This window comes from Trachemys scripta, chromosome 2 (genome assembly GCF_013100865.1).
Source record: "Trachemys scripta elegans isolate TJP31775 chromosome 2, CAS_Tse_1.0, whole genome shotgun sequence".
Lineage (NCBI taxonomy): Eukaryota > Metazoa > Chordata > Testudines > Emydidae > Trachemys > Trachemys scripta.
Window position 1 is genome coordinate 54828766 of NC_048299.1, and position 24158 is coordinate 54852923.

General features: G+C 42.3%; 1 protein-coding gene across 4 annotated transcripts in view; it reads right to left on the reverse strand.

Annotated features, from left to right (window-relative positions):
* Positions 1-24158, reverse strand: part of SNX13 (sorting nexin 13) — a 156721-nt gene that overhangs the window by 75043 nt on the left and 57520 nt on the right. For all 4 annotated transcript variants that reach the window (XM_034760567.1, XM_034760568.1, XM_034760566.1 and 1 more), the window contains 5 exons: positions 17093-17214; positions 13979-14100; positions 13711-13812; positions 9077-9165; positions 8180-8263 (listed from right to left, as the gene is read on the reverse strand). In XM_034760567.1, the coding sequence (XP_034616458.1) occupies positions 8180-8263; positions 9077-9165; positions 13711-13812; positions 13979-14100; positions 17093-17214 (519 nt within the window). The remainder of the gene's footprint in view (positions 1-8179; positions 8264-9076; positions 9166-13710; positions 13813-13978; positions 14101-17092; positions 17215-24158) is intronic.

The window sequence follows — 24158 nt, forward strand, 5'->3', positions numbered from 1 at the left end:
TAGCATGGAAGACAAGCTCAGGAAGATTTTCATTTAAATCTGTCTGCCTTCATAGATGACACCTTACTAAGTGGAACTGAAACATCCATCATGAACTTCCATCATAATCCAGAGTAAAAATATTTTCAAGTCAATAAAATCCCATGGATGAACTTTCTAACCCTATTAGAAAGTGGCAGCACAACTTTGGTCTCAGAAATTGGAAATTCTTTTTAACCTGATTTGAATCTAAACAAGTCAAAATTTCTCAGAAAGCAGGCCATCTAGTTATTTTTTGGAAATACTTATTTGGAAAGAGTCCGACTTCAGACAACTATAATATAGGCCTTTCTGCCTTACATCAATCCTGGGCAAGACAATGGAGTGTCTGGTACATTACTTGATTAACAAAGAATTAAAGGAGGATAATATAATTAATGTCAATCAACATAGGTTTAAGGATAATGTTGTTGAAAGAGGTAATAGTGTTGACATACTTTGTACCACATGACATTTTGATAAAAAACTAGAAAGATAAAATTAACATGGTATACATTTTATAAATTAAAAGTTGGCTAACTGATAAGTCTCAAAATGTAATCGTAAGCAGGGTCACCACTGAGCAAGTGTGTTTTCAGTTGGGTCCCATAGGGATCAATTCTTGACCCTACGCTATTTAACATTTTTATCTATTGCCAGGAAGAAAACAAAATCATTACTGAAAGTTTGCAAATAACACAAAACTTGGGGTAGTGCTAAATAATGAAGAGAACAGGTCACTAATGCAGAGCCCTTTTGATTGTTTGCTTGGACATAAGCAATGTGTATTTTAATACAGCTAACTGTAAATGTATACATCTAGGAACAAAGAATACAGGCCATACTTATAGGGTGGCAAACTATGTTTTGGGAAGCAGTACCATTGAAGAAATTTGGTGTCATGGTAGATAAATAAACTGAACATGAACTCTCTCAGTATGATGCTGTGGCCAAAGTAATTATACAGTCCTGGAATGCATAAACTGGAATATTCAGTAGGAATAGAGAGTACCCTTGATTTATATAGTGGCATGATGATATTTTCTGTCTTATTGTCTTTCCCTTCCCTAATGATTCCTAACATTCTGTTAGCTTTTTTGACTGCTGCTTCACACTGAGCAGATGTTTTCACAGAACTATCCACAATGACTCCAAGATTTCTTTCTTGAGTGGTAACAGCTAATTTAGACCCCACCATTTTGTATGTATAGCTGGGGCTATGTTTTCCAATATGCATTACGTGGCATTTATTAACATTGAATTTCATTTGACATTTTGTTGCCTAGTCAACAAGAGATCCCCTTGTTACTCTTCACAGTCAACTTTTCACTTAACTATCTTGTGTAATTTTGTATCATCTGCAGACCTTGCCTCCTCACTGTTTACCCCGTTTCCGCATCATTTATAAATATGTTGAACAGCATTGATCCCAGTATAGATCCTTAGGGGACCATGCTATTTATCTCTCTCCATTGTGAAAACTGACCATTTATTCCTGTAATTTATTTTCTATCTTGTAACCAGTTACTGATCCATAAGAGGACCTTCCTTCTTATTCCATGACTGCTTACTTTGCTTAAGTATGAAGTTGTGTTGTAGTCATGTTTGCCCCACGGTATTAGAGAGAAATGGTGGGTGAGATAATATCTTATCGTTTAATGTCTTTGCTTACAAGACTTTGAAGAGGGACCTTGTCAAAGGCTTTATGAAAGTCCAAGTACACTGTATCAAGTGGATCACCCTTGTCCATGTTTGCTGATACCCTCAAAGAATTCTTTGATATTGGTGAGGCATGATTTCCCTTTACAAAAGGGACTCCTTTGTTGACTCTTCCCCAACATGTTGTTTTCATCTATGTATCTGATAATTCTGTTCTTTACTATAGTTTGAACCAATTTCCTAGTACTTAAATTAGGTTCACCAGCCTGTGATTGCCTAGATCACCCCTCTAGCATTCCTTAAAAATCATCCTTACATTATCTATCCTCCAGTCACCATGTACAGAGGCTGATTTAAGCAATAGGTTAAATACCACAATTAGTAGTTCTGCAATTTCATATTTGAGTTACTTCTGGTCCTGGTGACTTATTACTGTTTAATTTATCAATTTGTTCCCAAACCACCTTGAAAGATGTATCAATCTGGAACAGTTCCTGATGTGTGTCACCAAAAAAGAATTCCTCAAGTGTGGAAATCTCCATCATATCTTCTGCAGTGAAGACTTATGCAAAGAATTTAGCTTCTCCGCAATGACCCTGTCTCCCTTGAGTGCTTCTTCAGCATCTCAATCGTACAGTGGCCCCACTGATTGTTTTGCAGGCTGACTGCTTCTAATGTACTTAAACTGCTATTAGTTTTTATTTCATCTGTCATTCTTAAAGCCCTTAAGAAAACGACTTCATTTGGAGGCATGCTATTAGAAATATTAATAATGTTAATAATGTTACTGAATTCATCTTTATCATAGTATTATGATCTACTGTTACTGTTTTTATCTTCCATGTAACACTAAAACAATTCCCAAAATTCTTACAAATATAGTTTTCGACCAACCAAAATCTGTTGCTCCATTAAAAATGTGTCTACTCTCATTCCATTAAAAATGATTGAGAACATTCAAGTTGCAGTTAAACACTTAAAAGTCACGCAACCAAAAGTATACGGTTGCATATGCACTTTACCGCTGCCCTTTTGTGCATACTTTAGGTGATCTCTCTACTGTGAGCCTTAGGAACTGTGCAGCTTTAACCTTTAACAGCAGGATGCATGTTAAATTATACATCAGCTAACAACTAAATGTTTCACTCTGTTGTGTGCAAGTGCAGGCTTCCTTAGCTGTGCATCATGATTAGGAAAGTACTGTGCATGTGCAAAGTGTGATTTAAGATGTGTCATGTCTATTCCAACCCAAAACTAAATTTTTGATGCAACTCTCACAAACATTTTTCAATAAAAGCATTTCCACAAGAAATACTGCAGAACTAGACCCCTCAAAACACTTTACCAGGGGTCGGCACCCCATGTTGCACGACAGACCCTCAACAAAATTACTGTACTGAGTGACGGACATGGGGGAGGGGAGAGAGAGAGGGGTATGTCATTCAGTCATTCAATTTCTTGAAAAATTAACATGGACCTCAAAATTTTTACCACAAACACTTGTGTCCATGTACAGATACGTTGCTGACCCCTGCACTTCACTATAACAAAATTAATTCTTGAAGACAAATTACTTTCCTCCTTAATTTGACTATACTCAATTTTTACTCAAACTTTTTTAAAAAGTTCACCTGCATGTACAGAGCAGCGGCACCGGAGGCAGCAAACAGGGCGGCTAACAGGGGAGTTTGAGAGGGAGTTTGCAGGGGGAGGTAAGGGGGAGGCAGGAGGGCACGGTGTGGTGTGTGCTCTGAGTCCACAGGTGCTGTGGGCAGGGAGTGAAGCAGGCATGAGCCAAGCAGCAGGAGCAGACAGAATGCAGATGGTGGCATGTGGAAGCTGTGGTATGTATATGGTCTTAGCAGGGGAGCTGGAACACAGGTATGTGTGTATGAAGTGTCGCCTGATAGTGTTACTGGAGGAAAAGATTAAGGGGCTAGAGATGCAGGTAGATACCCTGGTGGAGTTTAGGCGGGGGTTTGAGCAGCTGATGGAGGACAGGCAAGGAGGGGCTGAAGGAGAGTGTCCTGCAGCGCAGGTAGAGGCAGAGGACGGTGAGAGGGGAATGGAAGGGGGAGAACATGGGAGGTGGAAGCATGTGACTGTGAGAAGCAGGCCAAGGAAAAGAAGGGCCAGCGAGGGGGGAATAGAACTCAGGAATAGGTTCGAGTGTTTGGATAGCGAGGTGGAGGGGCAGCAGGTGGCGGCTGAAGGTGGGAGAGTGAGGAAGAAGAGAAGAGCAGCTAGTCCGAGAGAGAGAGGGGAGGAGTTGATGGAGACAGCACCAATTCTGGGCCCCGGGAGGAATCAGGAAGGCATAAGGGGGAGCATAACGGAAGATAGGAACAGGCACAGGTCAGGACTAGAGGGACTAGAGACTAGATTACTAGATTGCACTGTTGCCAGGCGACGGCAGGTGTATGTAATTGGAGACTCTTTACTGAGGAGATTGGACAGGCCTGTGACCAGGGCGGACCCGGAGAACAGAAGGGTGTGCTGTCTACCGGGCGCAAAGATACGCGATGTGGACCTGCGGTTGAAAAGGATCCTAAAAGGAGCAGGTAAGAACCCCTTGATAATCCTTCATGTAGGAACGAATGACACGGCTAGGTTCTCGTTAGAGAGAATCAAGGGAGATTATGCTAGGCTGGGGAAGACGCTCAAGGAGATAGAGGCTCAGATTATCTTTAGTGGGATTCTGCCCGTTCCGAGGGAAGGGCAGCAAAGGGCTGATAGGATTGTGAGAATAAATAGTTGGCTAAGAGAGTGGTGCTATAAGGAGGGCTTTGGGATGTATGGCCACTGGGAGGCTTTCGGGGACAGGCACCTGTTCTCGCGGGATGGGCTTCACCTGAGTAGGGAAGGAAATAGACTTCTGGGAGGGAGGCTGGCTCATCTTATCAAAAGAGCTTTAAACTAGGAAGTTTGGGGAGAAGGTTGGGAGATGCACAGTTAATCTCCACGCCAGATTCCAGTATGGAAAAGGTGAGTAAAACGAGAGGAGACATAGCCGGGGAGATGAGATTGGACATAGGAAGGACAGGGGGGACGGACGCAAGGAGGCCCGCAACTTATAGTGCTACGAATGGGAGACAGGCTAAACGACATACATTAGGGTGTTTATACACCAATGCCAGAAGCCTAGGTAATAAAATGGAGGAATTGGAGCTCTTGGTCCAAGAGCTGAAACCAGATATCGTAGGAATAACAGAAACGTGGTGGAATGGCAGTCACGACTGGAACACAGGTATGGAGGGGTATGCGCTGTTTAGGAAAGACAGGAACAAAGGTAAAGGTGGGGGGGTGGCATTGTATGTCAATAGTGAAATAAGCTGTAAAGAAATAATAGTTGATGGATTAGATAACACAGAGTCCGTCTGGGCAATACTCACACTGGGTAATAGGACTACTAGAGCCTCTCCGGGGATAGTGCTCGGAGTGTGCTATAGACCGCCGGGATCGACCCAGGATATGGATAAGGAACTATTTAATGTGTTTAGAGAAGTAATTACTAATAGAAACTGTGTAATTATGGGGGACTTTAACTTCCCAGATATAGATTGGGGCACAAACGCTAGTAGTAATAATAGGGCTCAGATGTTCCTAGATGTGCTTGCTGATCAATTCCTTCATCAAGTGGTAGCTGAACCGACGAGGGGGGAGGCCATTTTAGATTTGATTCTGGTAAGTAGTGAGGACCTCGTTGAGGAAGTGGTAGTGGGGGACAATTTGGGCTCCAGTGATCATGAGCTAATTCGGTTTAAAATACATGGGAGGAGTAACAGAATTAAGTCAAAGACTAGGGTTTATAATTTTAAAAAGGCCAATTTTAACAAATTAAGGGGACTGGTAAGGGAAGTGGATTGGGCAAACGTATTAATGGATCTAAAGGCAGAAGAAGCCTGGGATTACTTCAAGTTAAAGATGCATGAGCTGTCGGAGGCCTGCATTCCAAAAAAGGGAAAAAGATTACAAAGCAGGAGATTTAGACCGAGCTGGATGAGCGACCGACTCAAAGGGGCGATTAGGAAAAAACAGAAAGCGTACAAAGAGTGGAAGAGGGGAGGGATTAGTAAAGAAACTTACCTTAGCGAAGTCAGAGAATGTAGAGATAGAGTGAGAAAGGCCAAAGGCCGTGTAGAGTTGGACCTAGCGAGGGGAATTAAAAGCAATAGTAAGAGGTTTTACAGCCATATAAATAGGAAGAAAGCAAAGAAAGAAGAAGTGGGACCGCTGAAGACTATTGCCGGAGAGGAGATTAAAGACAATCGAGGCATGGCGCAATATCTCAATGAATATTTTGCATCAGTGTTTAATGAGGCCAATGAAGGTATTAGGGATACTAGCACCACTACAGAGGGGCATTCAGGATGGGGGATTACCGTATCCGAGGTAGAAACAAAACTTGAATGCCTTAATGGGGCTAAGTCGGGAGGACCAGACGATCTTCATCCGAGAATATTGAAGGAATTGGCGCGGGAAATAGCAGGCCCATTAGCGATAATATTTAATGAATCTGTAAACTCGGGGGTGGTCCCGTTAGACTGGAGAATAGCTAATGTGGTTCCTATTTTCAAGAAAGGGAAAAAAAGTGATCCGGGTAACTACAGGCCTGTTAGTTTAACATCTGTAGTGTGCAAGGTGTTAGAGAAAATTCTGAAAGAGAAACTAGTTGAGGACCTGGAGGTTAGTGGCAATTGCGATAAATTACAACATGGTTTTACGAAGGGCAGATCGTGCCAAACGAATCTGATCTCCTTCTTTGAGAAAGTAACGGATTTATTAGATAAGGGAAATGCGGTGGACCTAATATACCTGGATTTCAGTAAAGCGTTTGATACTGTACCCCATGAGGAATTATTGGTTAAACTGACAAACATGGGGATCGATATGAAAATCCAGAGGTGGATAAGGAATTGGTTAATGGGGAGAATGCAGCGGGTCGTATTAAAGGGTGAACTGTCGGGTTGGAGGGAGGTTACTAGTGGAGTGCCTCAAGGTTCGGTTTTGGGACCCATTTTATTTAATCTATTTATAACTGACCTCGGAACCGATTGCAGGAGTGGGCTGATAAAGTTTGCGGATGATACGAAGGTGGGAGGCGTTGTAAATTCGGAGGAGGATAGGGATATCCTGCAGGGAGACTTGAACGAGCTTGTGAATTGGAGTATCAGGAATAGGATGAAATTTAATAGTAAAAAGTGTAAGGTGATGCATTTGGGGATGACTAATAAAAATTTTAGTTGGAAGATGGGGACGCATTGGTTAGAAGTAACGGAAGAGGAGAAGGACCTAGGGGTCCTAGTAGACCGCAGGATGACTATGAGTCGACAATGCGACGTGGCGGTGAAAAAAGCCAATGCTGTCTTGGGATGCATTAGGCGAGGTATATCTAGTAGGGATAAGGAGGTCCTGCTTCCGTTGTACAAGGCGCTGGTGAGACCTCATTTGGAGTACTGTGTGCAGTTCTGGTCTCCCATGTTTAAAAAAGATGAACTCAAACTGGAACAGGTGCAGAGAAGGGCCACTAGGATGATCAGAGGAATGGAAAACCTGTCGTATGAAAAGAGACTAGAGGAGCTTGGGTTGTTTAGTCTGACAAAGCGAAGGCTGAGGGGGGATATGATTGCTATCTTTAAATATATTAGAGGGATTAATACGAGGGAGGGAGAAGAATTATTCCAGCTTAGTACTAATGTGGATACGAGAACGAATGGATATAAACTGGCCGTGGGGAGGTTCAGGCTTGAAATTAGACGAAGGTTTCTGACCGTCAGAGGGGTGAAATATTGGAACGGCCTCCGAGGGAAACGGTGGGGGCGACGGACCTGTCTGGTTTTAAGATTAAGTTAGATAAATTTATGGAGGGAATGGTTTAATGGTATAACATAGTAGTCAAGGAAAACCAAGAAATGGTAGGTAAATTGTATAATGGCTGACGGGGTCAGGCTGGAGACTCTTGCCTATATGCTCGGGGTCTTACTGATCGCCATATTTGGGGTCGGGAAGGAATTTTCCTCCAGGGCAGATTGGCTGAGCCTCTGGAGGTTTTTCGCCTTCCTCCGCAGCATAGGGCAGGGATCTCTAGCAGGAGGGTTTCTGCCGATTGAAGTCACCTAAAACAGGATTGGGGACTTCAACAGCAGAGTCCAGGGAAGGGGTAGGGACGGTTTTATGGCCTGCAGCATGCAGGGGGTCAGACCAGATGATCATAATGGTCCCTTCTGACCTTAAAGTCTATGAGTCTATGAGTCTATGAGAAACTATCATCCTGAAAAAACAAAGTTTGAGAAAGTTATAAAGCCACCAAAGCAGGGAATTAGAATAGGAATTCTTATGCAACATTAACAATAGCATCACTACCACTTTTACTCTAATGATGTACTATTACAAATTGTATTTCCACTAAACCAACCATGCTTAGAGAGCACAGGAAAAGAGAATAGGAATGTGTTTACAGATGAATATTCTGGAAATACTACTGAAGCACTAAAAAGCTTACCATCCATATGACATACTGATTAATATAATCAGGATCACTGAGCTGGTTTATTAATGGAAGAAGAATTCCTCGGGCGAGGATTTCCTGAAAAATGAAATGCAATACAATTGAAATCTGTCCTCTAGATCTAAAAAGTGACAAATGGTTTACTCAAAAAACTATCAAATTTTACTATGAATTCAACGTAAAGCTTCTATTTGAGTGACTAGTGAAACTTCAAGCATATTAAGAACAAACTTAAAAACAAATTATGAAACAAAAAAATTAAAGAAAATTAGGTTTATTTCTCAGGACTCACTCTCCACACCCAAAGGTAAATTCTTGTGATAAATAAAGAATGTTAGCTCTCTTAGTCTGCTGTGTGCCCAGTATAGAAACTAGGCATCTGATCTCAAGGAAGACAGCCTAAATATCACAGCAATAGGAACCTTAGAGAAATATGACAAATGAAACACTCATCCCCATACGATTTTAAGAATTTTAGTATTAGTTGGACAAGAATAGAACGGTGACCATTGAAAAACATTTACCTTCTATAGTATCTGCAGTCTCAGTTATTTCCCATTTTAAGTATATCAGAGTTACAGTATCACAAAAACCATTGAGTGATGTCAGTAGGTAAATATTGACTTTTGAACAGTGACTATTGCACATCCAAAAGTCACTCATATCTCTAACAAATGTTAACTAGAATTGTTCACCAATGTCATATAAAAAGTCAACACCTCCAGATGAAAACATGTATCTAACTTATTATGTTGAAAAGTATCATCTGGTATTAATATACTAGCTGCTGATTGCATTTTATACAACACGCAAAATCAGTGACCTAGATCTAAATCTCTTTTATAATATATGACTGGAAGTCTTAGGGTGAAATATAAATCCTAAATTTACCCTGACAAAGTATCGCATGATCTTGTTCTGGAAGTCTCCAGGAGGTAGCAATAAATACAGTAACACCTCACACAGATCCCTTAGGAATCCTAGGGAAAAACAACAACAAAATATCAATCCAATATAGAGTAGTGACAACACTACATATTCCCTTCCATTATTCTCATGTAAGAAAAAAAGCTTTAGTTTATGGGCTGAATTTGAAAGTATTAAATATACTTTTCAATGATTCTCAAACTTTTAAGTTTTATTTTTCTACTTTATATAAACATATGGAACTGTCATCAAGTCTTACAATGCAAATGACTTTACTGATTTTATATATATTGACTAGAATGGATGGATGTGTGCATGGTCTTAACTTTCACAGAAACAGCTATTCCCCTTCAGTGCATTTTTTTCATACTTATGCATAGAGCAATTCAGGATTTTTTCAACAAAATAATTTTTTGTTGGAAAAGGCAAGCTAGTTGAAACAAACTCTTCGTAGGAATGAATCAGTTTCCATTAAACTTTCATTGGGAAGTTTCTCAGGTCCAGGATATGAGAGAAAGACCCAGAATAGTTAATGGTCCAGTGATCAGAGAACTCATGTGGGATACCCTGATTCAAATCCCTGCTCTGAATGAGACAGAGCAGAGACGTGAACCTGGAGGAGAATGCCTGGCTATGAGGATGGAGTTGACAGACGGGCTTAGACTTCCTTGACCATGAGATGCTATTCCAGGAAGAAGGACTGCTAAGCTGAGATGGGGTCCACTTATCAAGGAAGGGAAAGAGCATATTTGAATACAGACTGGCTAACCTAGTGAGGAGGGCTTTAAACTAAGTTTGATGGGGGCAGGTGACAAAAGCCCAGAGGTAAGTCAAAAAACATGGGCGAAGGGTTGGAATGTGGGGGAGACCATGAGCCATTATAGCAGGGATAAGGGAGAGATGTGAGAGAACACACGGGGAAATCAAATCAGTATCTTAGATGTCTGTATACCAATGCGAGAAGTATGGGGAATAAGCAGGAAGAATTCAAAATGCCAGTTAAACAAACATAGTTGGCATCACAGATTAATACACATGACTAGAATATTGGTATAGAAGGATACAGCTTGCTCAGGCAAAAAGGGAGGAGGTATAAATTAAAAATATACACTCTTGGACTGAGGTTGAGATGGAAAAAGAAGACAGACTGTTGAAAGGATAAAAAGGGTAAAAAACAAGGGTGATTTCATAATAGGGGTCTACTACAGACCACCTAACCAGGAAGAAGAGGTGGATGAGTTTAAAAAAAAAAAAAACTAACAAAATCATCTAGAGCATGGGACTTGGTGGTGATGGGGGACTTCAACTACTCAGACATCTGTTGGGAAAATAATGCAGCAGGGCACAGATTATCCAACAAATTCTTGGAATGTATTGGAGACAAAAAAAATTTATTTCAGAAGGTGGCGAAAGCTACTGAGAAAGGTTGTTCTAGATTTGATTTTGACAAATAGGGAGGAACTGGTTGAGAATTTGAAAGTGGAAGGCAGCTTGGGTGAAAGCAATCATGAAATGGTAGCATTCACCATTCTCAGCAAGGGTCGAAGGGAAAACAGAACAATAAAGATAATGGATTTCAAGAAGGCAGACTTGAGCAAATTCAGGGAGTTGGTAGTTAAGATCCCATGGGAAGCAAGTCTAAGGGGAAAAACATTTCAACAGAGCTGGCAGTTTTCAAAGAGACATTATTAAGGGAAACTATCCCACTGTATAGGAAAGATAAGAAGTATGGCAAGAGACCACCTGGGCTTAACCAGGAGATATTCAATGATCTGAAACTCAAAAGCAAGTCCTACAAAAAGTATAAACTAGACTAAATTACAAAGAATTAATATAAACAGACAACACTAGTATGTAGGGACAAAATTAGAAAGGCTAAGGCATAAAACAAGATTAAACTACCTAGACAAATAAAAGGTAACAAGAAAATATTCTTCAAATACATTAGAAGCAAGAGGAAGACCAAGGATAGGGTAGACCCATTACTCAAGGGGGTGTGGGGAGGGGGAGGAAGGGGGCAAGGCATGCAACAATAGAGAATGTGGAAATGGCAGAAGTGCTAAATGACTTTTGTGTTTCAGTTTTCACCAACCAGATTAGTAGCAATTGGACATTTAACAAAGTGAATGCTAGTGAAAATGAGGTAGGATCAGAGGTAAAATAGGAAAAGTACAAGTTAAAAATTACTTCAACATTTTTTTCAAGTCACCAGGGGCCCAATGAAATACACCCTAGAATATTCAAGGAGCTGACTGAGGAGATATCTGAACCTAGAGATTATCTTCGAAAAGTCTTGGATGACGGGAGAGATTCCAGAGGACTGGAAAATGGAAAAAAATACTGTTGATCTACAAAAAGGGAAATAAGGACAACCCAGGGAATTACAAACCAGTCAACTTAACTTCTGTACCCAGAAAGATAATGGAGCAAATATCTTGTGGATGGGGGGGCGGAGGGGGGAGTAGTAGATGTGGTATATCTTGACTTTAGTAAGGCTTTTGATACGGTCTGTCAAGACCCTCTCATAAACAAACTAGAGAAATACAACTTAGATCAGAGGTCCCCAAAGTGTGGGGCGTGCACCCCCTGGGGAGGGGCATGGAGCAATGTCTGGAGGGGCACAGCAGGGAGGGAGCACCATCCAGCCCCTCCATGTCTCCAGCTCTGCTCCAGTCCGGTCCCCAGCCACATTCCCAGCTCCCGACCCTGCACCCAATGTCAACTCTGCTCCGCTCCCGGCCCCACAACAGCCCCCAGCCTCGGCCACTGGCCGGGGCTCCATTCCCGGCCCAGGACCAAGGCTGGGGGCAAGGCCAGGAGCAGAGCTGCACCTGGCCGCTGGCCCAGCCGCGGCCCCAGACTCACCCCCAGTTGCAACCACCTTACCCAGTCCATGTCCTCCTCACTCCACCACGGCCGCAGCCCCGCTCCCAGCTCTGGGGGGACGCAACCCTCAAAAGTTGGGGACCGCTGACCTAGATGGATCTACTCATAACTGGTTGGAAAACCATTCCCAGAGAGTAGTTATCAGTGGTTCACAGCCAAGCTGGAAGGGGATATAGAGTGTGTTCCCACAAGGATCAGTTCTGGGTCTGGTTCTGTTCAACATCTTAATGGCACAGAGAATACACTTACTAAGTTTGTGGACGATACAAAGCTGCTTTGGAGGATAGGATTAAAATTCAAAATGATCTGGACAACCTGGAGAAATAGTCTGATGTAAGTAGGATGAAATTCAATAAGGACAAATGCAAAGTACTCCACTTAGGAAGGAGCAATCAGTTGCATACATACAAAATGGAAAATAACCACCTACGAAGGAGTACTGCGGAAAGGGATCTGGGGGTCACAGCAGATCACAAGCTAAATACAGATCAACAGTGTAACACTGTTGCGAAAAAAGCAAACATTCTGGGATGTATTAGCAGGAATGTTGTAAGCAAGACACAGGAATCTATTCCATGCTGATATAGCCTCAACTGGAGTAGTGTGTCCAGTTCTGGGTGCCACATTTCTGGAAAGATGTGTACAAATTGGAGAAAGTCCAGAGAAGAGCAACAAAAATGATTAAAAGTCTAAAAAACATGACCTATGAGGAAAAATTGAAAAAATTGGTTTCATTTAGGCTGGAGAACAGAAGACTGAGGGAAGGCCATGGTAACAGTTTTCAAGTACATAGAGGGTTGTTACAAGGAAGAGGGAGGTAAATTGTTCTCGTTAACCTCTGAGAATAGCACAAGAAGCAATGGGCTTAAATTGCAGCAAGAGAGGTTTAGGTTCAACATTAGGAAAAGCCTCCTAAATGTCAGGATAGTTAAGCACTGGAATAAGTTGCCCAGGGAGACTGTGGAATCTCCGTCATTGTCTAACCTGCTCTTAAAAATCTCCAAACACCTGTCAGGGATGGTCTAGATAATACTTAGTCCTGCCATGAGTGCAGGGGACTGGATTAGATGACCACTCAAGGCCCCTTCCACTCTACGATTCTCTGATTCCTACAATCCAAAAGTGCCCTAATCACTAGGCTACACAGTCAAACTCACTCTCTCTCTTGTTCTAACCCAAGAATAGTTATTTATTCAAAGTGGAATGGTTCCAACAGGAAAGAGAGACCCACCCCAAAAAAGCCAATAGCATGACGTTTAGCGCACTCACATGGGAGACCCAGATTCAAGTCCCTGCTCTGAACCAGGCAGTAACTGTACTATTAATGACATAAAATTTCTTGTAACTATTATTGATTTTTTATTTTTTAAACAAAACAGATCCTTGTTTCTTCATCCAGATACCAGTCTGATGTTAGATGTAGAATTAACTAGCCTCTCCCTCCTCCCACCCCCACCTATAAAGGGAAACCATGAACTTGAATAAAGTCACATTTCCATCAAATTCTTTCAGCCCTCATTACATATATTGTCACTGCCACTAAAAGTATAATACTGACATGCACCAATCAAGAAATATATGAAATATGTCAAAATTGGTTGCAATGAAGTTAACAGCTTAGCTTTGAATCTCTTCCATGTTATTGGCTGATGCCATAACTAACATAGCTTAATGTAGCAACACAACTCTTAGAAAATAATCATTAGAAAAACCTTCTTCATCTTTGGGAGAAGTGCAGACTAGATCACGACAGACTTCCTTCTCCATTTCAACTTCAACCTTAAAGAATGTATCTACAAGGTCTTCTGCTGTACCTACACAAAAGACATTAGAAGATATTTGTGTACATGAAAGACTTTTGTAAGTCACTAGTAATTGAATACAAATAAAAAAATTGTTTGGGTGAAGTGAAGAATAGAGAAATTTGCTATGCAGGGTCAACAACAAAAAAGTCAAATGCATTTTAAATTATGGCAATACCTTTCATTTGATCATCTTTTTCTGTTATCCTTTGTTGAGCTTTTCTGAATACTCGAAGATGAGTGGCAAAATCATCAACAAGTCGTGTGGTGAAATAAGGCTGCCAGTCCATTTCTTTTGACCTTACAGAAAACAGACTATACATCAACAAAAAATTTTAAAGCAGAATAAAATGCTAATTTCTTTTAATGTTAATGTCAACAGTAGTTATCTAAGGACTTGAGAATTATAATTTAGTATTACATTTCTGAAAGCCTGTACAATTACTATATGAACAATCAACAGTATGGTCCTGCTGTAACTTAGCTCAGGGAGGTCTACAGAAGGCTACGCAAAAGGATTAATTTGACACACTCAAACACACGTTTCCATGTTTAGATTGTTTGTTCGTACAACACTAGAAAGCTTTACATCAACAAAAACAACACACATGGAGGACGAGAAAAAGCTTAAATGATGTATGATTTCTTACATACTATAAATGAATTTACAAAATCAACTATAAAGTATATTGTACAACAGTAATTTCAACATTTGCATCAAAATGTTAAAAATGAGCATATTTGCATTTTTCATAAATTGTATTAAGCATAAGAAAACAAAGGTCTAACATTTGTAGTGTCTCAATGTAATACTAATAGACCTCCCAGACAGATCTGTGACATTACTTGTGAAAAAATATGTTCTCACACCTTGCAATATGTAATCATATTAGAAATCACCATTATAATATTGCACTTGCTTATAGCTAAACAACCAATCATTAAAAAAAAAAAATCACATGGACTGTGAGGAAGCCAGTTATATTGATGACATTTTACACATTTGGTAAAATAGCAGCCACCATTTTATTATATTTATGTATCAACATTTCATTAGTGCTCTTAGAGAAAAAAACACTTTCTAATCGTGTAGACTGAAGGGTGTTCCTCCCTTTTGCTTTTAGTAAAGCAGGAGGCAGGCAATCACAGCTCCTCCTCCTTGCTAGGCATTCCCATTGTGGGTTCTTTCTTAACTGAAAAACAAGAGTAAACCACTCTGGTACCTACTCTGCCTAAAAGGGCCCCACTACTCATAAGTAAAACCACCTTGGTTTCTGAACAGCTTTCCCACCAAGATAGGCAAGAAACTTTACAAATAGTTGAGCCTACAGCAAAGTCTAGTCTAGAAGCATGAACTGGGGGGTAAAGATAAACAGAAAGCATTACACCTTGAAGAGTATGACAAAGCTATGACTCAGTAGACAAACTGTTCACTTGTAGTAAATACCTAATAATCACACAAAGAACACTAGGTGGCAGCCTTACCTAATTCCTCTGACAAGCATCTCCCAAGAAGAAAACAGAATTCTGCAGAAAAGTAATCCACCTACCTACAACAGCTGTATACCAAGCTATAACCACTGTAACAGACTTGAGCAGTTTTTTTTTTTTTTTTTTTTTTGAGTTACAGCCTATTGATAGCTTTGCACCAATTCTATGAAATAAATTTCTTAAAAATAAGATACAAATAAGTGCAATCTTCTTAATCTTACAAGGATAGCAAGTTCTACTTTAACGTCAAAACAGGTCAATCTAGTTATAACTAGATAATTAGCACTCCTATAAGTTGTTACATTTTTTGCCTATAGCCAAATAGCACTCAAATCTGTGAATTTCTTCCTTCCCTGTAAAAATAAACCAATGAAGTAATTGCACAGAATCACAGGAATTACAAGATGGAAGCAAATAGCAGCCCATCTCCTGCAAATGCAGGAATATTTCTCACAGTGCACAGCCTCCCGTGTTGCTTAGTCTAGTTTTAAGTGTCTCAAGTGACAGCATTTGCAAGTTTCCACTATCCTATGCCCTAACAGATTTCAATGGTATGACGTCTTCTTGATATTACGACAAATTTTCTGCATCTATTTCACCCATTATTCTAGTTACAACATCCCACTGTTCACCCTACAGTATTTTTCACCTCCACTGGCTACTCCTGGGGGCATTCTGCACCAAAAAATTCTGCGCACAATATTTTAAAATTCTGCAAATTTTGTCAAAATAACATTACATAATCATGCCAGTTTCAATTAATTTGATAATTTATTTAAAAATACCTGTCAGCAAGTATGTCTGTAACAATACAAACACACACAAAAATTCCCCCAGGAATAGAGTTAGAGAAACCCCTATGACAACCCAGTTCCTGTTTCTCTGCCCCCTTCTTCCCCCCCCCCCCCCCCCCCCCCCCCCCCCCAAGAGCCCAGCTGGGGGGCCAGACACACAACCCCGCCCCCACAAAGCTCACCTGCAGGGGCCCCCCACAACCAATACACCCAACCCCCCTCCTCCCCAGAGTCCAACCGCAGGGGTTCCCCAGCCCAGATACCCGCACCCCCTCCCCCTGCAAAGCCCAGCTGCAGGCCCCCCGCCTTGCCCAGACATCTGTCCCCTCCCCCTCAGGTCCCAGGCTTACACAGAGTTTCCTGCGCACCACCCTCTCCTTTTCTCAGGGCATGCTGTGAATTGCAGCTAGAGGGTCTGTCTCTAGCTCCTTCTCCCTCCCCTCAGCAGTGTCTTCTATGTGCAAGCTGGGCTCTGCTGAGTCCACTGGCTGCTAGCAGCACTGCAGCCCATTTCTGTGGGGGAAAGGAAATTCTGCACGCACAATGTTAATTTCTGCAAAATTCTGCATTGAGCAGTGGCGCAGAATTCCCCCGGGATTAACTGGCAATAAAACCCTTATTTTTGAAATGTTGGCAAATTAAATATAATTATTAATCTTTCCTCGAGTCACTATCACCACCACTAGATTCTTTATATCACTGTTATCTGAACTTGCTCCAGCTTGATATCTACCCAGTATCTTTCTGGTAAACACATTGCTAAAATTTAACATTCCACTCGATTTACTCGGATTAGAGGATGGTCAAATGGCTGCAGCTGTCTTGAACTATTATATTTAAAAGCTATTGGCTCTTTCCATAAAATTCAGATACTTCTTTTTGTACTATGCTTAAGAATAGTTGAAGTTTTTTTAAAAATATATAAACTCCAGCTGTTATACTGCAATCTACAGATGATATTTTGTACTTGCTTAAACTTATGTTTATATAAATACAAACAGTCTTACCTCGTAGAAAACTGAATAAGTGCATTTTGAAGAGCCTGCCTGATTTCAAGAAGAAAGGACTCATCATCACTTAGTGTATAATACCAGTACTGGACATAATCCCTCAGTGAAAACTGGATTACCTAAAATTTAAAAAAAAAGATACAAAATAGCTTTTAGTGTGTGAAGATGCAACAGCTGTGTCATTTAAAGTTCATGTGATAAAGAATGCTCTCTCATATCCTTTACATCACGGTGATTGAGACACTGCTATACAGATAACTAAACCACAACGTTGTTTATGTTTAACTCAGTCTCTCTACAGTTGACTAACATTCACCCTTCTCTATTGTTACAATGATGAAAACTCCAAGGCATATTTCAAAACACACAGAGACAAGGCTGAAACAATCCCTGAAATTTTTGCTTTTACCAATATATTTTTATGCTTATACAGACATGAAATGTACCTTAGACTATGCAAATTTACTCACAGCTACATGAAATTCTCAGACTTCCTGCAGTTGTGGAAGGCCCCAAACACAGTGAAACAACATTGTACTGCTTGGCTGAGGGGAATGATAAGCAGAGCAGCTACGCAGAGGGACTCTGCAGTTCCTTGGAACTAAATAGCTACTCTCTCCATATTGTTTGAGCAACGGGATGTTGAGATGTTCCCACCGTGGATTTACCAACTACAGAGATCTACTGACCACAAAAAGGAAGGATGTGCAAACCACAACCTCTACTCATCACAATTACAGCTGTGGCTCAGACATTCGAGTACCATGCCACATGGATGCAGGAAGGTGGAGGAATATTTCATCTGGAAATCATAACTCTTATTCTCTATGACCTCTGGGTTGCAGACATGGTTAAAGGCATGGTGTAACACTGGCAGATGAGGCTCTTTCCAAGGCTGCAAGCATTAGCTAAGAACTGAAAAACTCATAGCTGGAGACCAGACCAGCTCAGTTGTATGTTAGTTTTGCTGAATAGGTATTAGTCTTAAGAATGTATTTAATGTTTAGACTATGAAATGCTTGTAAATTGCTGCATGCATTAATCTCACTTCCAATGTCCATATTCCATGCAATAAGAAAATATATAAGTTTTGCTTTATAGCTTTGAAAATGTTTGCTCTGAACTTATGAACCCAAGCATTGGAATTCCATCCCCCATCCGGGACAACTATCAAAATTTAAATGAGACGTTATCAGACAAAAGCTTTCATCCACCATGGAGAAGTACATGCAGAAGGACTCATCCCATTGCTTTGAACGCTGGAAGACGGAAATAAAAATAGCTGACGTGAAGATTTTTCATCTCTGCGGTTTGAACACTCACAGGGTCAAGAGACACCAAACTGCAGCCAGAGATCCCCAGGGCTGCCCCGGGGTCTGCCCTGAACAACACTTTGAATTGACAGATCATTACAACTCTGTCTCTCTTAGAATTTAGACTGCAACTCATTTGTGCATATTTGCTTGCTTTAACCTACCAATCATACACATTTCTCTTCCCTAGTTAATAAAACTTCAGATTGTTTATTACAGGACTGGCTAAAAGCTTTGTCTTTGGTGTAATACCTAGGGTACCAATTGATCTGGGGTAAGTGATTGGTCTCTTGAGACTGGAAGCAACTGAAATATTGTGTGATTTTTGGTGTAAGTGACCATTTATCAGTAAGTTGAGTTTGTCTTGGTGGCAAGATAGACTCTCCAGTCTAAGAAGATTGACTGTGACTCCATGGTAAGACTGGTATAGTGATCCAGGAGTTCACATTTGTGACATACCACCAGTTTGTAGTGTCTGCCCAGAGGTAGACACTCTCAGTTGTGAGCTACTACAGACAACATGACATGCTATAATCTTTAAATCTTCATATAATGCTTAGTGGGAGTACTTGGCAAGTGCACAAGATTTAACATGTATTAAAGTGTATGATTTTGCCCTGCATCATCATAGCAAAAATTGTGTCAATGGGGATTATAATATCAATTTCAATGAGAAATTTAAAGAGTGAAAAACTGGCAAGTTTCCTCTTTTCATATGGTCAGCTCTGCATTCATAACAAGTAATGGATTTTGATAAAAAAAAAACTCAGTAACAAAGCTGGCAATCCATTTGTGTCTTTTGCAATGCTCACACTACTTTTACTTTTGCTGAGCAGCCACCACCATTCTTTTTGATGGTATAGTTCTATACTAAAGTTTATCGACTCCTTGCACTTTTACAAAGGAGAGAGAATGCCAGGAGTCAAACTGCACCAGGAATGAATCCATAAACTATAAATAAGGCTGTGATTTAGTCATAGAAGTTACAGAAGTCACAGATTCCGTGACTTCCAAAGACCTCCGTGACTTCAACCAGCCCTGGCTGGGAGCTGCAGGGTCCCTCCCGCCACTCCCAGCCACAGGCAGCAGGGGGCCCCCAGAGCTCTCAGGCAGGAGGGACCCCCGGAGCTCCTGGCCTTCCTGGTGACAGGGGAAACCCGCGGAGTTGGGAGCCACCAGCAGAGGGGGACCCTGGAGCTCCCAGCCCACCCGCAGCTGCCCAGGCACCTCATTTTATCATGGATATTTTTAGTAAAAGTCAGGGACAGGTCACATGCAATAATGAAAAATTCACAGAAGCCCAAGACCTGCCCCTGATTTTTACTAAAAATATCCATGACAAAATCTTAGCCTTAACTATAAATATAAATATTATGAAATTAAAAACCATACTTTTATATAAATGCATTATCATTCAAGAACTATTTTCATAGCCTCAACAGTCACATTCTCACTGTGTAAAAATACAGCAAGCTGGCAATAAATACAGTTTCAAAATGAGTATTCCAGGGTCCCAACTAATCTAAAACCTTTTTTCTCCTCTCCCCTCTTTCTCGCTCTCTCACACACAGAGACACTTTTAGCAGGGTTTAATACAGATATAAAAAAATCTCTCAAACAATGGAAAGGGGAAGTGAAGACAGCCTTGAGCCTGGGCTGAACATTTGAGAAAAGATGGTTACTCACCTCTCTAAACTGTTGTTCTTTGAGATATGTTGTTCACGTCCATTACAATTAGGTGTGCGCGTGCACGGATGTCGGAAACTTTTTCCCTTAGCAGCTCCCATCAGGATGACAGGGGAGCCCCCTAGCGTGGCGCCCTTATGGCGGTGTATATATTACCCTGCTGGCCTGACCCCGCTTCGGTTCCTCCTTGCCGTTGGGAATGGGGGTGGGTATTGTAATGGATGTGAACAACACATCTCGAAGAACAACAGTTTTTTCTTCTTCGAGTGATTGTTCACGTCCATTCCAATTAGGTGACTTCCAAGCTTACCATTGGAGGAGGGTAGGAGTCATGGAATGATTGACTGAAGAACAGCTTTGTCAACCACTGCATCATCTCTGGCGTGTTGGTTGACAGCATAGTGGGCTGTAAACGAGTGCACTGAAGACCAGGTGGCTGCTTTACAGATCTCCTGGGCAGGGACCTGAGCCAGAAAGGCTGTCGAAGATGCCTGCGCTCTGGTTGAATGGGCCATAATTGCTGGGGCTGGGACCTTGGCCAGCTCATAGCACGTGTGAATGCAGTCTGTGATCCAGGATGATATGTGTTGCGCAGAGACAGGGAGACCCTTCATTCTGTCAGCTATGGCGACGAAAAATTGGGTCGACTTGCGGAAAGGTTTCGTGCACTCTATGTAGAACGCCAAGGCTCTCTGGACATCTAGCGTGTGTAGGTCGCGATGTCTCAGGCTTGTGTGGGGTTTTGGAAAGAACACCAGTAAGCAAATGTCCTGACACGTGGAATTGGGAGACCACCTTGGGGAGAAATTTAGGGTGTGGTCTAAGCTGCCCCTTGTCCTTGTGAAACACCGTGTAAGGTGGTTCGGAGGTGAGGGCTCTCAGCTCGGATACCCTCCTTGCCGATGTAATGGCCACCAGGAACGCCACCTTCCAAGAAAGGTAGAGGAGGGAACAAGTGGCCAGTGGCTCAAATTGAGCTCATGAGTTTGGAGAGGTTCCAGGTTGGGACTGGTGTGCGAGAATACGGGAACACCTTCTCCAGCCCTTTGAGGAATCGCCCCACGATGGGATTAGAAAACACAGAGCCTCTCCTGGATGGAAAGCTGAAATGGCCGCCAGGTGTACTCTGACGGAGGAAAGGGATAGACCTTGATGCTTAAGGTGTAGGAGGTAGTCTAAAATAACTGGGATGGAAGCCTAGAAAGGTTGAAGGTGCTTGGGTTCATACCAACAGGGAAACCTTTTCCATTTCACCAGGTAGGTAGTCCTAGTGGAAGGTTTCCTCCTGCCGAGGAGAACTTGTCTCACCAACAGAGAGCACTGACTCTCCATAGGATTTAGCCATGGAGTTTCCACACCACGAGATGCAGACATTGCAGGTTTGGGTGAAGGAGACACCCATGGTCCTGCGTGATCAGGTCTGGTTGGAGGGGCAGGGCAATCGGGGCGTCTGCAGACAGCTCTAGCAGGGTTGCGTACCAATGCTGTCGGAGACAAGACGGGGCGATCATGATTACCGTCACCCTGTCTCTGCAGATTTTGAGGAGGACCGGGTGGATGAGTGGGATAGGAAGGAAGGCATACTTCAGACCCTTGCCCCATGGTATTAAGAATGCATCTGCAATTGAGCCCGGACTGTGGTTTTGGAATGAGCAGAACTGAGGGCACTGTCTGTTGCTCTTGGTGGCGAAGAGGTCTACTTGCGGATAACCCCACTTTTGGAAGACTGACTGTATGATGTCCAATCTGATTGACAATTCGTGCATGTGGTATGACCTGCTGAGGCGATCCACCAGCTCGTTCCATACTCCTGGAAGGTAGGATGCTTTGAGCTGAATGGATCGGGCTATACCTAAGTCCCAGAGAAGAAGAGTCTCTCAGCAGAGAGGTGTGGAGCGGGCTCCGCCTTGTTTGTTTATATAGAACATGGCGGTGTTGTTGTCTGTCAGAACTGTCACGCTGTGACCTTGCGAAGTGTCATGAAAGGTTTGGCGTGCCAGACGAACCGCCCTGAGCTCCTTCAGGTTGATATGGAGAAGTATCTCGTTCCTCGACCACAAGCCTTGTGTCCTCCGATCCCCTAACTGTGCTTCCCAGCCCAGATCTGACATATCTGTTACTAACGTCAGAGGAGGTTGGGGCTTGGCGAAGGAGACCCCTGCACAGACCACTGGTTGGTCCAGCCACCAGCGCAGGGATTCTAGAACCTGTCCCTGGACCATCACCATGAGGTCCATGGGTCTCTGTACAGACGGTAAGACAGTGCGAGCCACGCTTGCATGGGTCTGAGCCTAAGTCGGGCATGCTTGACTATGTACGTGCATGCTGCCATATGCCCTATTAGCTGCAGGCAACACCTGACTGTGGTGATGGGATACTGAAGCATTGATTTCACAATCTGCTCTATGGCTTGGAACCTGGGCTCTGGAAGGCTAGCTTTCGCCCATACATCACATGGAACTGGATCTCGTCCTTGGAACGACCTGTGAGTAGCATGTCGTCAAGTTATGGGTACACTCGTATTTGCCTTTTCCGCAGGAAGGCTGCCACCACTGCCATGCATTTCATGAACACTCGGGGGGCTGTGGACAGGCCGAATGAGAGAACCCATGAACTTGTAGTGGTATTGGTTTATGACAAACCAGAGGAAGCATCGGTGCGCCGGATGAATGGCAATACGGAAGTATGCATCTTTCAAGTAGAAGGCAGTGTACCAATCCCCCGGATCTACAGATGAAATGATAGTGCTTAGGGAGACCATGCGGAACTGGAGTTTGACCATAAATTTGTAGAGTCCGCGAAGGTCTAAAATGGGTCGAAGACCCCCCTTTGCAACTCGGGGATTAGAAAGTAACGGGAGTAAAACCCCTTTCCCCTTAGCTCCCGTGGAACCTCCTCCACCGCACCTATTTCGAGGATCTAACGAACCTCCTGCATAAGGAATTGCTTGTGAGAGGGGTCCCTGAAAAGGGACGGGGAAGGTGGGTGGGAGGGAGAGGAGGAGGAGAACTGGAGAGAGTATCACACCTGTACTGTGCGTAGGACCCAGAGGTCCGATGTTATATGGTACAAGTGTAGGAGCTGGATTTTATAAAGTACCATGAGAATTAATGTATGATTTGATTTCATCTTGTCAGCCACCCTTTTTTGAATAGCAGAAAGGAATGACAGACCAGAACAATCCTTATGATTAATTATGGTCATCCTTTTGTTTTAGAATAAGTTATAAAGCTACTGTGGTTTCCTATATGTATTACAACTTAGGAAGTAAGAGACAGGATTCTCTATTGTGTCTATGTTAAGTAGATTAGAGGAACATTGAAGGCCTGGGTCTCAATGTAAATTGTCTTGGTTATTGATTGTAAAACTTAGGTTTAATTTGCAATGCCCTGTTGCTCAATATAAAATACTACTGTTTGTATTCTCAATCTGTTTGTGTGAATGAAGAATGTATGCATTAGAAAAAGATAAGGTGTGAAGGCCATTGTTATAGCCAGTCAAGGAAGAAGGAGTAAAGAAACTTAAAGGACATCAAAGAATTATCAACACGCATCCATAACGAAGGGCAGATTGATGACCCTGAGGTAAAGGCTGGCACCCCTAAAGACAATTGATTAAAATCGGAACAAAGGACAGGATGACCCTCTCGGAGGTGTATTGGAATGTTTACACCATTAAGAAGTAACTGGTCACAAAGTGACACAGCAAAATCCATAGGCTTCAACAGAGAAGAAAACCTGTAAGAACAGGGTGCTTTGCCATAGGACTTTGGGTACGTCTTGGAACACTCCAGGAGCATCGGATCGCGAGCGATAGAAGAGTGTGAGTGTGAGTGTGAGTGTGAGTGTGAGTGTGAGTGTGAGTGTGAGTGTGAGTGTGAGTGTGAGTGTGAGTGTGAGTGTGAGTGTGAGTGTTTGTTTCCGGGCTGGGGTTTATTCTGGCCTTGGGTATGTGCGTTGTTCTGTCTACACCTGTTATTTCTGCCCCACTTGCGATATGGCTCCTGCCTGTGTTTGGGTTGATATTGTCTCTGCTGTGGAGGCTGAGGCCTAAAGGGCTCTCTG